Here is a 17,060-nt window from a genome sequence, read left to right as displayed (position 1 = left end):
AATAAAAAGTGCCTATAAAATACAAATTTGGCATTCTTTTACATTTTTTACATGAATTTGACAATTAATGGTTTTCTAATCAAATTTTACTGTGCCTTAAAATGGCAAAATGGCAAATTTTGATTTCCAAAATCTTGGATGGGTTCTGTTTTCAGTTCTTGTTCAAACCAATCTCTTTCAGACTCAACAAGATATACTCACCCTTCTTGGTTTCAATACGATTTGGACAAAACAGTCGACGTTTATATTTTCGGTTACATAATAGTAAAAGCTTTTATTGTTGTGACATGACAATGACACGCCGTGGCGTTCAAAAAGCTCTATCGGCGGTGGTTTCGGTGGTTATTTGAAATGTCGGGAATTGCTTGTATTGATTCTGATCGGCTAAAATGACCTTTGGAGGCTTCATCAAGAGGTTTGGTGACGATATCTGAATATTTCATATTTAATCACAAAATTATTATGTGCGACTATTATAATCAATTATTTAATTTTAACTTGTATTTTAGCAAAATAAAACCCATTTGATCATTAAATCTCATTTAAAATATACCTTCTCCACAACTTCTTGATGAATTTATTTCGGTAACTTTTTGTAATGTTTATTTTCCCAACTTTTTGATCCGAAGGTGCCCTAGTGAAAGTTATCAAAAAGTGAAAATGCCGATGCCGCTTTTTGAATAGAATAAGATTTTGTACACAACAGTCCCATATTTTAGCAGTTTCTTTATTAAAGTTCATCTTCATACCAATTTTTAATTTGGCTAAAGATTTAATTGTCCTTGAAAATAAACAATTTGTTCTGTTTTGACTAATTTGTGTAATTATATTATTCTCATCAACTGGAATATTTAAATAGGGTGAATTGTAATCTTTTTCGATCCTTCTATAATCTATTTCATTAATAAAAGATTGTCTGAATAATTTCCTGAAATTTGGATCATAAGATTTTATAATATTTAGGAAGTTCTTAATTTGTAAAGTTTTAGCTCTTTCCCATAATTTTGGTAACCCTAAACCTCCATTACTCCATTCAGTATAAAATAATTCTTTAGGTAAACTGTTAGTTTTACAATCCTTCATAATTAATTTCCTAATCATTGTATAAATATTATTTATATCTTTCTCTGAACAATAACCATTTAATAATTCGAAATCTATTTCAGGAAGAATCATTCTTTTGATCGCATCTATTTTTTGATTAAATTTTAATGGGGATTTCATAATTTTAATGATTTCATTTTTTATTTTATTTAATCTTATATTAGCATGATCAAAACTACCTTTTCTTTTAATTACTGCAGATGAACCTAAATATTCTTAAGCTTCTAATAAAGGTAAATTAGGAATATTTTCATTCTGAATTTGTAATTTATAATTTAATGTAACTCTTCGATTATTTTCTTCAATATAACTTAAAGTTTTACATTTTTGTGGAGCCATTGACATATCATTCTTCTCACAAAACGTTTCTACTGTATTTTACATGTTTTGCATACCTTCAGGGGTTTGAGAAATCAAGACTATATCATCAGCATAAGCTTGAATATTAAAATATATTACCTCATTATCATTTGTATTAATTGGAACACCATCTAGTTTATCATATAAGTCTTTAATTGCTTCTATAAATATCGTAGGGAATCCTCTTTTCTTTAAACTCCATAAAATAGCTTTATGAGATACAGATCCAAAAGTATTAGTAAAATCTAGTGTAGTAATAATAATGATTGAGATATTATTTCTTTTAGCTTCAGAAATTAATTCATTTATAGTTGCTATATGTTCTGAAATACCATTAATACCAGCTTTAAATTATTTTTGTACATGATTAATGAAGTTACAATTTTGATTTATAATTTGGATAATCTTTGATATCTGACACATTACAATTCTATACAATGTATTTGATATTGAAATAGGTCTCCAAGATTTAATTACTTTTGGATCACCTTTTTGATATAATAATATTGGTTTCGAATTTTTTTGAAGTTTGTGGAAATTTTCCGAATTTAATTATTTGTTCATTAATCATTTTAATAATTTTAGTAGTTGATTTAATATCTATTTTCCATATAGGATTTCCAATCCCATCTGGACCATTAGCAACCATATTTGATCTTGATCTTATTGAATTTCTGATTAAATCCTTATCTAATAGATTATTTAATTAAAAAATCTTCATTTTCTTCGTCAATCATTTTTTTTAAGTCCCATAAACTATTTTCTTTTGGTTCTTCAAAATTCGCAATTTTCTCAAACTGTATTTTATAATAATTCTCAACTTCTTCTATATTCAGATTACATTCTGGTATAGGATCATTTAATATATACCATCTATTAGCTCTAACTGGATCTTCTCGATACATGTTTTGAGTTATATTTTTATATTTTCTTGATATAATATTCATATTATCTCGTTGAATATTTTCTAATGTAGCTGAAATATAATTTAATCTATTTTCTCTATGTTCTGGATTATCATTAATGATGTTTCGAATATGTTCAATGTTATTTCCTCCAATTATTTTATTTAATATATCATTATTAGTATTCTTTATCATCTTTTCTATTTCTATTTCAATACTTGAAATAGTATTTAATATAGTTTATGTAGGTGTTTTATCTTTTGATTCTATAATCCTTTTAATATAACTAGTAATTTCTGATAAATTCCTAATTATATTATTTTGTCTTCTAATTGTATCTTTTTCTCTATCTGTGATTTTATTCTACTTAATAGATTTACCTATCATCTTTTCTAAAGGAATATGTAAAGTTTTTCTAATTAATAAATTCATTTTGGCTAATCTTCCTTCAAAGATTATCCATTCTGTTTCATCTTCATTTATTGGTAAACATTTCTTAAATATTGGAATTATTTTATTTTTCATACATTCTTTAATTGGAATAAATAGGTTTTGTCTAAAGTTTTTAGTAAGTTTAGGTAAATGAATCTCATTTTGTTCTTCTATTTCTACCCTATTTAACCATTTTCTACATTTTATTAGTAAATTATTTCTTTCTTCTGAAATTATTTGTTGTTCTTTTTGTGTCATTCTTATATTATCTTCTTATTGTTGTTCTTGATTATTATTTTGTAGTACAATTCGATAATTTAATCGTTCTTGTTGAATGACATCTTGATTATGTATAATATTATTTTTATTTCTATTAATTTCTTCATTATTTTGTTGATCTATGATAATATTATTTCTATTATTGAAGTGATTGTTATTGTTATCATCTGTTAATTGTTCTTGAGCTTTAATTTCATTCTCAATTTCATCAATTTGTTCTTGTAACAGGATTCTAAATATTGTGGATTTAATTTTAATCTTTTGTTTTGTAATAATTGTACCTTTTATTCTTGAATCACTATGCATTGAAGATGCATGTAATTTTATATTTCCTTCATTAGCTGTAATTGTCTTTTTACAATAACCACATAATAAACCATTTCTTTCTTTCATTAGTTCTTTAATATTTGGTATTCTATTAACTTGGTCCATCCAATATTTAATAGTCGCCCAAATCCATCCTATTTCTGATTTTTTATCAACTATATATTTGTGTTTGGTTTTCATATGTGAAGAAAATGAACCCTGATTCATAGTAAAATAATCACAATTTCAACAGAAGCAAAAATAAAGATTCTTATGATAACTTTGATGTTGGTCTTGTAAATTAACTTGTTCCCAATAATTTTCTCTTAAACTTAAAAAGTTTAGAAATTCTAACATTGTACAACCTGGAAATGTTTTATTATGAATTTGTTTCTCATGATATTTCAAATGAGGTACACATGTGTAAATGCTTCTCCATCTCCTTGTGTACATACAAAAGGTCCTACACCTGGCCAACTTTTTTCAAATGCTATAATATTTATAATTGGTACCCTTGTTTCTCTCCAATTCGCTGTATTTAATTTTCTTGACACATAAATTGAATAAAAAACCGTTTTCATCCATATTTCCCGCAAGCATTTATCTTTAGCTGATTACAAATGTCTGGATTTGTACGGGTTAATGGACCTCTGTATTTAACCGCGTTGCCTACATGTCATTTTTTTAAGAATCATTTCTTTCAAATTATTCATATTTTTGTTTTTAACCTAAAAAAGGTCAAGAGACAAATTTTAAGCCAATGATGACTTTTAGATACAACATAATGTAACATAAAGCCACTCAACAAAAAAAAAAAAAATGAAATTTGCAAAAATAAATTATTTGTTTAATCATTCAATTCTTCAATATTTTTAATGATCAACATTCCCTACAGTATCATGCAATTGTTCTTCAAGTTATAACAATCTTTGCCTTTTTGCATGTGATAATTTAAGATTTCACTAAATCATAATTTGGGATTACACTCTGAGCATTTTCATTCATATAGCTTCCTCATTTCTTTTGTAGTCGAAAGACGAACAGGAATAATGAATTTTTTATTCATCATAAATGGACCATGATTCTGTAATTGTATGCATTTGTAAGTGTTCCCAAGCTGCCAGTAAGTGCTTAATTGCCATTTCTTTGTTAAAGACCGTATTTGGATTTTCTTGATATGTTTTTTTATAGAGTCTTCGGGTTATTGATTTTAAGCAGCCAAACACCAATCTATCGAGGGGCTTCAGGCAATCTGTTAGTCCAGCTGGTATGAAAATCAAATCAATGTTTAATCGATTTGCAAGATCTTTGATCTTTTGCGTCTCGTGAGATTTGTAATGATCAATTATGAGGTGTATCTTATCGTTGTCGCCGATATGCTTGCGAAGAAATGTTGAATAATCTTGAAATGTGCCTTCTGTAGTCCATCCGCTCTTTGATCTACCGTACATGTGATATGAAATGTCACCTAAATTTCTTTCTGTTCTCTCAATTGTGCCCTTTGCAATGATAAACAAAGGCAACTTCGTTCCATCGGCCTTTATTTTAGCCAATACAGTAACATATTGCTTCGGATTTTTTCCAAAAAAAACTTTCACATTATCTGATCCTTTCTCGGACCATGTTAAAATTCCACCTGGAAAGCTCTTCCAGCTTGTCTCATCAGCATTCACTATTCTTGAGCGATCAGTAGTCTCAAGAAGATTTCGAATTTTCTCAATAAATTTATTCTTGTCATCTTCTGGTGTTACAGGTCCCCTATTTAAATGAGGTTTCCTCGAAGTATGTGGTTTCTCTTCTTGAAATTATGGATAAAGCATTTGCTAATCAAAAATTCTTTTTCAAACATTTTTTCATTTTGATTGTTCTTTTCAAGGTATGCTTGATATGCAATATCTGCAAAATCTTCGTCATTGAAGTAGAATCCTTGGGAGATAAAATTAGTGAAAATATAATCTTTGATTGCAGCTTCTTCGTCATCAGTAAATATTCTATGCCCAATCCCATTATTATTCAACCACGGCCTCCAATTGTTGTTAATAGACATTTGTTTCTTCCAATATTTTAAAGTGGATTCTGGAATATTTGATAATTTTGATAATTTATAAATTGATAGCTTTCCATTCATGAGTTCATCTATCACGGTTTTAATCTTCTTTCTCAAATCTTTTCTCGTGTATTCATTATGGGGTTCTCCCTGAAGAACATTTCTAATTTGCATTGGCAAAATGACATGGCCAGGCCGTTTGCAAATAATTTTGTATGGGCGTTGAAAATTTAATTAAAACTAATTAAAAAGAAATGAGGGTATTTTAAATCTATCATTATTGCACATGAATAAGTTCTCGTTTAAATCTCTATTCTTCCATTTGTTAATTACTGATTTAATTTCTTCTTTAGTTTCGCATTTTTAATATCATTTAATGAATTTTCTGGTGTTAAATCTTCTTCATCATTAATATTATTATTGATATTATTTCCATTATTGTGATTATTATTATTATTTAAATTGATGTTATTGATTTGATTTCGATTTTGATTTTCTTGTGGAATATTATTGTTATTGAATTTTAAGGATGCAATATTTGAGTTTAGTTGATTTTGATTATAATTGTTATTTTGATTTTGAGTTTCGTTATTATTTAGATAAATATTAATATTAATATTTGGTAAATTATAGTTTGGCATTGGAAAATTGATATCTTTTTCTACAAATTTGATTTTTGGTACTTCTATAATTTGTTCATTAACTTTAAATTGAGGAATATTAAATGGTACAATTTCATTTTTGTAATACGGAATAGGAATATTAATATTTTGTACTTGATTTTGATAATTTGGTATTGGAATATTAATATTTTGTATTTGATTTTGATAATTTGGAATATTAATTAAAAAATTTTCTTGATTGTATTGAGGTATTGGTGTTGTATAATTTTGTAAATTTTGTTGGTAATTCGGTATGTCTATTTTAAAATCTTTTTGTTGATAATTAGGTATTGAAATTACAAAGTTTTCTGTTTGTTTCTCATACTCTGGTATTTTAATAGGTACCAATTCTTTCTTAAATTTAGGAATTGGTATTAATTAATTTTCTTTATTAATTTTAAAATCAGGAATTGTAATTAACATGTCTTCCTTATTGTAATAAGGTATAACGACATTGATTTCTTCATTATTAATTTTGAAGTCTGGAATATCAATAATTTTTTCTTCAACTTTTACTACTGGTAAATCACAATTTATGTTTTTTTGTGTAATAGAGAAATTAGGAACATTAACATTAACTGGATATTGTTGAACTTGTGTAACATGAGAAATGTTTTTATTTGGTCTAATTTTGTTATTTAATAATTGTAATGTGTCAGGTCTGATTGATAATGTTCTATTTATAATTCGAAAAGTATCTGGTGGTAAAATTAAACCTCGATAAAAACATATATTTGGGATCTCAATATTGATGTTATTTTGTTCGATGATTAATATCCAATATGGTAAATCAATCTCAGTAAAATCTTTGTTTTCATAATGTTCATTAATTGAATAAATTTCTCTCCGAGCATCTGGATCAATATTATTGAATATTCCAAAATCAACTTGTGTTTTTAATAAATTTAATGCTGTCGGTAGTTTTCCGTAAGTTTTTGTCCATGGAAATATTAACATCCAAAATGACCCGACGGTTTGTAAAGAATTCATAATTATTTCTGTACCATGATATTGATTTATATGGTTGATTAATTCAGAATTGTCAGAAATAATTTTATAACAATTTGGTAGAATCTTCGATAATTTTTTGATTTTATAATATATATGTTTTTAGTCAATAATCTTTGTATTATTCTTTCATGAATAAGTAATTCTTGATTAGGGTCAATACCATGTTCTTCTGACAAATGTTTTGATAATATTTGAAAATCTTCTGTGAAAAAATTACATTCTGGAACTAATAAACAACAAAATGGTTCGGGTAATGGGATTTCACGTAATTCATATTATTTGAATTGAGAAATTGGAAAATTTTAAAAAATTATAAATTGATAAATTTTGTTGTAACCAAATGTTAAACTTTGGTATTTGTTTCTTGATTGCTTTGATAATAATTCTTTTAATTTCTTCTTTGTTGGGAAAATCTTTATTAATTATATAATTTTGTAAAAAGTTTTGTAATGTTCGATCTGTAATAATTTCTTTGTTATCTCTGTGATAATTTTCATTAATATCCCATATATTAGTCTTATCTTGTAGTCCATGGTCGAACTTTAAAATATAAATATCTTCACAATTATTCGTAATTAAAGATTTGTTTTCTGTTGATTGTAATTCAGAGGTATGACCCTCTGTTTCTGCAAAATTGTTGGTCTGAAGTTCTGAATTTTCTAATAATCTACCTGATGAAAATTTGAATTTTGAGAAAAATATATCATTCGATTTCTCTCCCTGTAACGAAGCTAAAGGCGAATTCTCAGCAAAAATAGAGCTCTCCATCAAAAAACAAAAAAATTCACCTTCGACGGGATTCGAACCCGCAACCCCAGGATTAAAAGTCCTATGCTCTAACCGTTGAGCTACGAAGGTTAGTCATTCTTGCTTTTATGGAAAAATAAATAATGTATACTATTATATAAGATATCTTATTGAAATTTTATCTTTTCATTTTATTTTATTTATATTTTATTTTTTTTTTTTTTTTTTAAATTATTTGTTTTATATATCGCTTTTATTAATTGTCTTTATTGTTAATTTATTGTTAAAAGTGTAGAATGAAAAATAAAGAAACCATGTGTAACTGTTATCATGATGATATTGATATTCTTCAAGTAAATTTACAATATCTGTATGTCCATTATTTCGTGCATAATCTATTGATGTTAAAAAATTTTGTTATAAATCCCAATTATTTAGAAAAAACATCAAAATAAAAAATTAAACATCATGAAAAAAAAATAAAATTGATTTCGCATTAACATTAATTCCTTTTTGTTCTAAAAGTAATTTAACAACTTCAATATGACCATAAAAACTTGCACACATTAATGATGTTAGAAATGATAATTTAAAATTCCAATTAATAAATAGAATCATCAATAATTAAATATAAATTCTAAATCATTTTAAAAATATATCTGATGAATTAACTTTAATATCTTTTTGTTCTAGAAGTAATTTAATGATTTCAAGATGATTATATCGACAAGCAATCATTAATGGTGATAAAAGAATATAAATTAAATTTTAAATTTAATATTTAAACATATTATTATAAAATTAAATATAAAATATATTAAATAAATATCTTTTTTTATTATAATTGATCCCTATTTCAAGAAAAATATTTAACAACTTCTATATTTCCATATCTACATGCATACATAAATGCTGTTTTAAATAATTCATTGAATTCCCTTTTATTATATTTAAACATAAAAAATTTTTAAATTAATTCGATTCGATGTTAAAAAATACTTCGAATATTAAAATCAACTTCTTGTTTTTGTTGAAGTAATTTAATAATTTTTAAATGTCCATAAGAACATGCATAAATTAATGACGTTTTAAATATTATAAATAAATTCCAATTAGAAAATTGAAATAGAAAATGATTCAATAATATTTTTACATATAATAAATTAATATTTTGTGCATTAACATTAATATTTTTATGTTTAAGTAATAATTTAACAATATCATAAGAACCATTTTGACATGCTTTCATTAATGCTGTCAAAAATATTTAAAATAAATACCAATTATTCAATAAAAATATTAATGAAAATATTTAAACATGAAAAAATTAATTTAAATATTCGTGGCATTAATATCAATATCTTTTTTATCTAAAATATATTTCACAATGTCAATATTATCTGGAACTATCGCATAAACTAAAATATTATTTGGCATTTCATGATTCATTAAAAAATGTTCCATAAGATACATATTTCCAAAACTCACTGCCGTACCTATTATACTCCCATTTGTTTTTATCATTCTTTTAAAATACGATACATTTTCATCACTTATTTCCTGTTTTCCATTTAAGAATTTCTTTCCTTACAAATAAACGTCTTATAGCGCAAATCGAAAATTGAAAAGTCAAGAAGACGTTCTTCGCTGGACCCCACATATTGTAGACGACCCATCAAAACCTAAACCAGAAGGAGCTATACGTATTATGTGTATGTCTGATACTCACAGGCTTCATGAAAAAATTCCTCAATCAACAATATTTCCTGTTGACATTGCTATTCATGCTGGAGACTTTACCAACGTTGGGAAGCCTGAAGATGTAACCTCTTTTTGCAATTGGTTTAAATCACTACCAGCTCAATATTTTCTAGCAGTTGCTGGAAATCATGAAGTTTCATTCGATGAAAGTCTTCGCGAGGAACTTTCGGAAATATTTAAACAATTTGGTTATGAAACACCACCAGAACTAAGTAAAGATATAATAAAACAAGAAAAATCAATTATTTATGCAGAAGATGAAACTGTAGAAATTCTTGGAATCAAGTTTTTCTGTTCACCTCGTTCACCTATTATCAGAGGTTGGGCATTTGGTACATATAAAGAAGCCAAAGGAGAAGAATGGAATAAAATAACTCCTGAACACGATGTCGTGGTAACCCATTCTCCTCCAGCAGGAATATTTGATTATGGTCTGGACTTTTTTTCATATGGAGATCCATATCTTGCAATGAAACTGTATGAAGTCAAAACGCCTTTGCATATCTTTGGTCATGTCCATGAAGGACATGGTTCATATAGAAGCGGTGCAACACTTTACGTCAACTGCTCAATTCTAGATTTCAATTATCAGTATTGGCTCCCTCCAACATATATTGATTTAATTCTTGAGGAACAAAAATTTGATTGTGGTGGACTGTTGGATAAGCAGTCGTTGATGTACATGGCACAGTATAGTGATGAGCCACCAAGTAATTTCGTTAAGGCACCTCCATCAGGTTTTCTTCAATGGTTCAGTAAACTATTCAAAAAATGACCGTTTAAAAATCTTATCTTAACGTGCAACAAATATCATTTCATTAACCAATTTTTTCTTAGATTTTTTTAAGCTTAATCTAATTCGATTTTTATGCTTGACATATTTTCAATTTTTCATGTTATTATTTTCTTATATTGGTTACTTTTTATAAATTACAAACAAAAATCACAAATGGAATGAAAAGGTACAATAATTTTTCATGGCTTCCATTTCAAATTTCTATTACATTTTGTTTTGTCTATCCAAAATAATCAGACTTTGGTACAAAATGAATGCTGAATTTGGTCGACCAAAACTTTTTTGCGGCTATGATCGGTGCCCTGATGTTAACACACAAAAACTCAATTGTTTATTGAAAACAAAAGCACTTTTTGATTGTACTTTCCAGAAAAAAATCCTTTTCCAGAAAGCCTTATGGGCGATGAACTGAAGGTCAAAATTCAATGGCTTCCTGACCTAATTCTGACAGTAGTAACTCACAAGAAATCCACAGCTGCAGAGCTTTCAAGCTTATTACAGTTTTCATGTTTTCAGCATGAGAAAATATATTTATTTTTTAATGGATGCATTCTTAATCCTTCGGAAACACTAGAAAGTCAAGGAATTAAAAAAGGGGATGTGATTGAATGCAAAATTGTAAATCAAACTGATCGATTTAATGGAATATTTCAAAAAGAAGATCAATCTATTGCAAGAGAAATGGCTCGCGTGTTAGATATGAAGAAAAATATAAAGTGTTCAAGAAAAGAATTCGGTAAATCAGAATCAAAATCATATTCTGATTCTGATACATGTCAATTTTTGATGTTGGAAAAGAATAATTTAACGACATCAAGTGATATCTCATCTGAGCCACTTCCAATAATATGGCAAAATAATGAATATGAGAATATACCAATTGATTCAAGAAATAATGTTCAGAATGAAAATCATAATAAAACTGAACCAAGGAATGAGCGGGAAAGGGTTTTGCCTTATGAATAAAATATGTTTTTATTTTATGTTTTAAGTTTGCGCAAACTTCAATTGTTTGAAAAAATTTTGTTTTCTTTTCTATGTATATCCACAAAATTCAATGCCAAGAATTTTTACCGTCATCTTCCCAGAATTATTTCAATCGAACTGGTAAAAATTTGAATGAAATTTTCCGGAAATACGTTGTTTTCACAAAAATGATGTGAAACGTTTCTTTTTGAGTGAAATGTTGAATACATCAAACTAGAATTATACATTTTTATAGTATATACGATTGATCATCAAGAAGAAAATAGAATGCACCTTACTTCTTATTAATGTATTCTTCTAATCAATTTATTATTTCCATTATATATATGGAAATTTTAGTAGCTTTTTTTTGTACAGAACCAAAAATTTCAATTAGCTAACCAACATCATTCAACATTCAGAGTAATTTTTCAATACCATGACCAAATAATATACTGAAAAACTATTTTATCACGGAAATCTCTGTTGGGTATGTATTCAATTTTTAAGTTATCATCTTACGCAATGCCCTCGTTATTTAAACAGCTTTGAAGGCTTAAATCTCTGGGCCCAAATACAGAAGACAAATTTTATCTCGATTATATCTTGAAAATGATCAAATAATTTCAAAAAATATATTTATTCATTCAATATATTTATTTAAGATATTATAAATAAAAACACCAAATTTAATGCAATGACCAATATTTCTAGATGATTAATTTGAAAAATAAATTATGTTTTTGACAACATTTTATTTTTGAGAAAATAAATACAAAGATATCAAAAGCCATATATTAGAAACAATCTAAGCAATAATCAAATTAAAATTATTGGCATATACTCAAAAATTTATAAAACATTTTACTATATTAATAGTTTTGTTTAAAATCAAATTTATCAAAAATATTTATTGCATTTTAAGAAACAGTTGGAAAAATGTTAATTTACATTTCTATCTACAAATGAATAATATGAATATTATTTTCAGAATTACAAATGCTTTCAGCAATGAATTTGCTTACTTAAGGTGAATCTCAGAAAAAAAATTCATGAATTTCTTCATTTGAACAAAATATTAACATTTGTTTTATTCTCTTATATCTTTCATAACCAAAACTCTCTTTGTTCACTTTAACTTTGGTTCAATGTCATAAAATCTCTGTAGAACAAATTTTGATTGATCATTTACAAATGAAGTTAATTTCAATTTTTAAGGAATAAACCACAATGCGCTGGGATGTGACTTATAAAAGTAAAGAAAATTAGTGGAGGATTTGATGAATACGAATTTTTCCAAATCGAAAATGATTAAATTAAATTCATAAAATAGAATCACTGAAAACAAACACTATTGTTCTTCACCATACGTTTGGTAGCAAACAAACAGTTTCATATTCCCGTTGATAAGTAAAGTTCATTTTTTTCTTTCTGTTATTTGTAAAAACTGTAATTAACGGATTTTTCAATTCAATTTCAATAAAAATGATGCAAAAATTATGTGTTTGGATTCGGAAAAGCAAAAGGTGTTGATCCATCAAAAATGATGATTGACCTTAGTGTTATAGAAGCTCAAGCACGGCAATGTTTTCAAAAAGCACAGAGAGAAATTGAAATGACATTTAAAATTTTCAAAATGATTGTCGAATAGGAGATAAAGATAGTCTTTTTTGATACGCACACCTGGTTCATTTTATTCTAAGAGGGTACATAAGCATATGAAAGAATTCTTTCAGCTACCAGAAATGTGCGTGATAATTCATCTCATTTTGCATCACAAGCAGCTGCTAAAAAACCACTGGGTACAGACGGAGTTCAAGATCCAATGCAAATATTCGCATTTTGTGCAGTTCCTGATGCCACAAAATTAGATACTTTTGGAAAATTCAGATCAAAATTTTTAATTCCTATGTATGGCAAAAATGGTGTTCAAACTATGGCTGATCCAAGTAAACATTTTACTCGAATTTGTAAATCAAATCTAACCAATGAAAAACGATATAGAATCACTTGTTGCGTACAATAAATTGTGTTAACACAAGCTCAGGCAAAATCAAATGGCGTATTCCCAGGATACATCAGCATTATTCATTCTTCCATTTGATATTCCTTAGATCTCACGTGAAAAGTGGACATTGTTATCTCAAGCGATTACTAATTCAGTTGTCTGAAATTTATCGTTTATTGATTTTTCGCGAAAACATTCAAAGCATGTTGATAATAAAAGTTTAGTTTGTTTTTTATCTATGATTAAATTTTACAGCACCAAAAAATGTTTGTTTTTATGAAAACATGATATCTGGATTTAATAAACTGACGACAATTAACTGCTTTAACGTTTTTAATGAGGGGGAGAGCGGTACAAGTTATTGCACCAAAATATAAAATAGAAACAAAGAGTAAAGTTTATTGCAATGTAAATCAAGAACTTGGACCAAGTTGGTACGACTCCGAAAATTGGGAACTTCCAATTAATCCTCCTGATCAATATGAAATTGCAGATTGGATTGCTACAGGGAAATACAGTGATGTGTTTATTGGATATAGAGGAAATAAAAAAGTGGTATTGAAAGTAATGAAACCTGTTCGAACACTGAAATATAATCGAGAAGCAAAAATTTTACTGAATATGAAAAGTGGTCCAAACATAGTTCAACTCGAAGACATTGTTCAAGATCCAGTCACAGGCCAATTAACATTTGTTTTTGAGTATATTAATTCACCTAGTATCACAGAATTAATGCAAACAATTACACCTCATGAGGCCAAGTTTTATCTTTTTAACTTACTCAAAGCTCTTCAACATGCTCATTCTCATGGAATTATGCATCGAGACATCAAACCTCAAAATGTTATGTATGATAGATCTTCCAAAAAACTCAGGTTAATTGACTGGGGGCTATCAGAATTTTATCATCCTGGTACTAAATATAACATTCATGTTGCATCTCGTCATTTTAAGTCCATTGAACTTCTTGTAGATTATCAATATTACGATTATTCTATTGACATTTGGGGGTTCGGTGTTACTATGGCCGGGATCATATTTAAAAAAATGCCATTTTTTAATGGAAATAATGATCTTGATATGGTATCTAAAATCGTATCAATTTTGGGATACGATTCATTTAAGTCTTATATCGATAAATATGGGATTGATCTGCCTCCAGAAATGGATATCCCACAAACACGAGCCAAAAGACTTTCGTCATTTATAACAAAAAATAACGAACATTTGGCTACGCCAGATGCAATCGATTTGATATCAAAATGTTTAAAGTTTGATCATATGGAAAGAATAACAGCTAAAGAAGCTATGAATCATCCATACTTCGATGAAGTAAGAGATGAGATTGCCAATTGATAATAAAGCTAATGTTTTGATAATTTTTCAAGAGAATTTTTTTATTTAAATAAAACTTATTTTCTTGTTATATTTTTGTTCATTTGAACTGTTTTTGAGAGAAAAAAAATTATTTTATACGTGTAACTTTTTTATATATTAAATTTTCTAAACAATAAAAGTAGAAATAAATTTCTAATGAAACGATTTACCTTAAATTTTGATAACTTATTACATTATAATGCATTTTATTAATTAACATTCACACTAAAGAATCTTTTCTCATTAAATTTATTAATTATTTAACAATATTTTTTAGGTTTTTTATATAATTTACTTACAAAACATAAACATTGTTCATAATCATTGTTTGTACAAAGCGTGAAGTATTGGAGAAAAGTTTTTTTTCTCTTCTTCAGACATATAATCCGAAAATATGAGAAGCAGATCTTCAAATATTTTCTGGGGAACTGGCGCTTGCGCAACCAAATAAACCTTTGCAATACAGAAGCCAATTCGCTTCCTTTCGATGTTAGAATCTTCCACGCAAAACTTAAATCCTTCCTGAAGTACTCTCATTATATCATTTCCAAATGCATTGATCACTTCCTTTCCTTTATCATCGATACAATACGAAGTAATAATTGCAATTCTTCCGATAACTTCTAATCTCTCATCATTAGGAGTTTCGACAATAACACGCATAAACACGTCCATCAATGCATAAAAGCAATCTTTATAAGTGTCATGTAAACATATTAAGAAATCCCATGCATATAATCTTGATTCTGTTCTTAATAATTGTACTATACATGGTGACACTTTTCCAATAATCTCAACGATAGGTAAATTGTATAGAACCGACGCAACCGCCGCTTGCATGAAAAAGTGAATTGAATAACAGACCAAATTAACGTTCTCCACATCACTTAGAGATTGAAAAGCTTTTTCTGAAACTTCAATTAAAACTTGTTGGAAAACATTTCTATTTTTCACAATAATATTACCAAATAAATGAAGAGCAGCTGAGCCAAAAACATCAAAGTTTTTTAAAGCTAGATAAGCTACTTGTACTAAAGCATTAACACTATCATAATCTTCTAATGTTGTGACATTTTCGAGAAATTTTGATAGTAAATATAATAATAATCCTTGATCATAAGGTTCTTGCGTATTCATGAGTAATGTTAATAATATTTTTATATAAGGATCTGGTGGAAGTAAGATATTGCATAATAACGGTGGAATAAACGATTGAATTTGACTTCTCACTTTTTGAGGGAATTGAACATTTTGAATGCACATAAACAAAACATCAATGACACTTTTTTTGAATTGTGGATTCGTTTCAGCTATGGAAGCCAAACAATATGCTGCATCACAAACAAGAGGACTGTTAAGAAAAGGAAGAACAAAATCAACAAGTTCAGATATTTTGTCGATTTTAGTATGAATTATTGATAAACAACGTAATGAACATTTCGTTTGTTGTTCATCTTGAGATTGAAGAGCTGTTTGAATACGAGGATATAGAACCCTCATAACTTCATCAGGATGTATACTAAGGAGATCGGTTAAGGTTTCCAAACATTGGGTTGACAAATTATATTGTGTCAAGTCAAAATTTCGACCGGTCATTTGGGCAAGCTGTAGGATGCACGCTTCTTGTAGTGGTATCATTTGATCATTCTGAAAGATTCTGGCGGCTGAAATTGCTGTAGGTTCATATGGATGAGATATGCAGGAAATGACAAAATTAATTAAATCAATATCGTTCCTATCATCAAAAATGGAATTGCCAATGATTTCTATTGTATACTGTGTGGCTTCTTCTGAAAGCGCATTGAAATTTGTAATGAGTAATGGAATAAGAGTTGGACGAAATGAGTTGGAATAAATACGGCTGAGATGCATAGCCGTCTTGATAACAAGTGTGGAATAAGGAGCAAAAACAAATTTTGAAAAAGAGTTAATGAAATCTGGATTCAAGGAAAAAGAAGTTTTGTGTGCTTCAGCTTCGATAAGAAATTCTTCGATAAAAATAAAAGCGTTTTCTGCAATTTCAGGATATTGTATTATTTCAGAAAGAATATTTTGAATCAGAGGAAAAATAATTATATTATAAGAGTACACAAGAGTGGAAAGAAGTGCAGCCGCTTGCCTCACAAGGATGCTAGGTTTGATTTTAAAAACATATTGAATTGATGGCCCTAAAAAGTTGTTAATAATTTGAAGTGTTTCAGGATTTGAATATTGTAAATATCTACGCATTTGTATGCATGCTTGTGTCCTTATAACTTCTGGTATTTCTTGTTTAGAAATAATAATAGAAAGATATAAT

General features: G+C 27.5%; 3 protein-coding genes across 3 annotated transcripts; 2 read left to right on the top strand and 1 right to left on the bottom strand.

Annotated features, from left to right (window-relative positions):
• Positions 1 to 9,567: 9,567 nt before the first annotated feature.
• Positions 9,568 to 10,389, top strand: GO595_001288 (metallophosphoesterase domain-containing protein 1; the record flags this gene model as incomplete). Its single annotated transcript, XM_067914070.1, has 1 exon — positions 9,568 to 10,389. The coding sequence occupies one exon, from the start codon at positions 9,568 to 9,570 to the stop codon at positions 10,387 to 10,389; it is 822 nt and encodes a 273-aa protein (XP_067778588.1).
• Positions 10,390 to 13,720: 3,331 nt separating this feature from the next.
• Positions 13,721 to 14,740, top strand: GO595_001287 (CMGC family protein kinase; the record flags this gene model as incomplete). The annotated part of the gene is made up of 1 exon (XM_067914068.1): positions 13,721 to 14,740. One exon carries the CDS (start codon positions 13,721 to 13,723, stop codon positions 14,738 to 14,740), a length of 1,020 nt encoding a protein of 339 aa, XP_067778587.1.
• A 342-nt stretch (positions 14,741 to 15,082) lies between these two features.
• On the bottom strand, positions 15,083 to 16,633 carry GO595_001286 (uncharacterized protein; the record flags this gene model as incomplete). The annotated part of the gene is made up of 1 exon (XM_067914067.1): positions 15,083 to 16,633. One exon carries the CDS (start codon positions 16,631 to 16,633, stop codon positions 15,083 to 15,085), a length of 1,551 nt encoding a protein of 516 aa, XP_067778586.1.
• Positions 16,634 to 17,060: the final 427 nt, after the last annotated feature.

This window comes from Histomonas meleagridis (assembly GCF_020186115.1).
Source record: "Histomonas meleagridis strain 2922-C6/04-10x chromosome Unknown contig_123, whole genome shotgun sequence".
Classification (NCBI taxonomy): Eukaryota; Parabasalia; order Tritrichomonadida; family Dientamoebidae; genus Histomonas; species Histomonas meleagridis.
The sequence above is the reverse complement of the archived record's forward strand: the minus strand, read 5'-3'. Positions and strand labels throughout refer to the sequence as shown.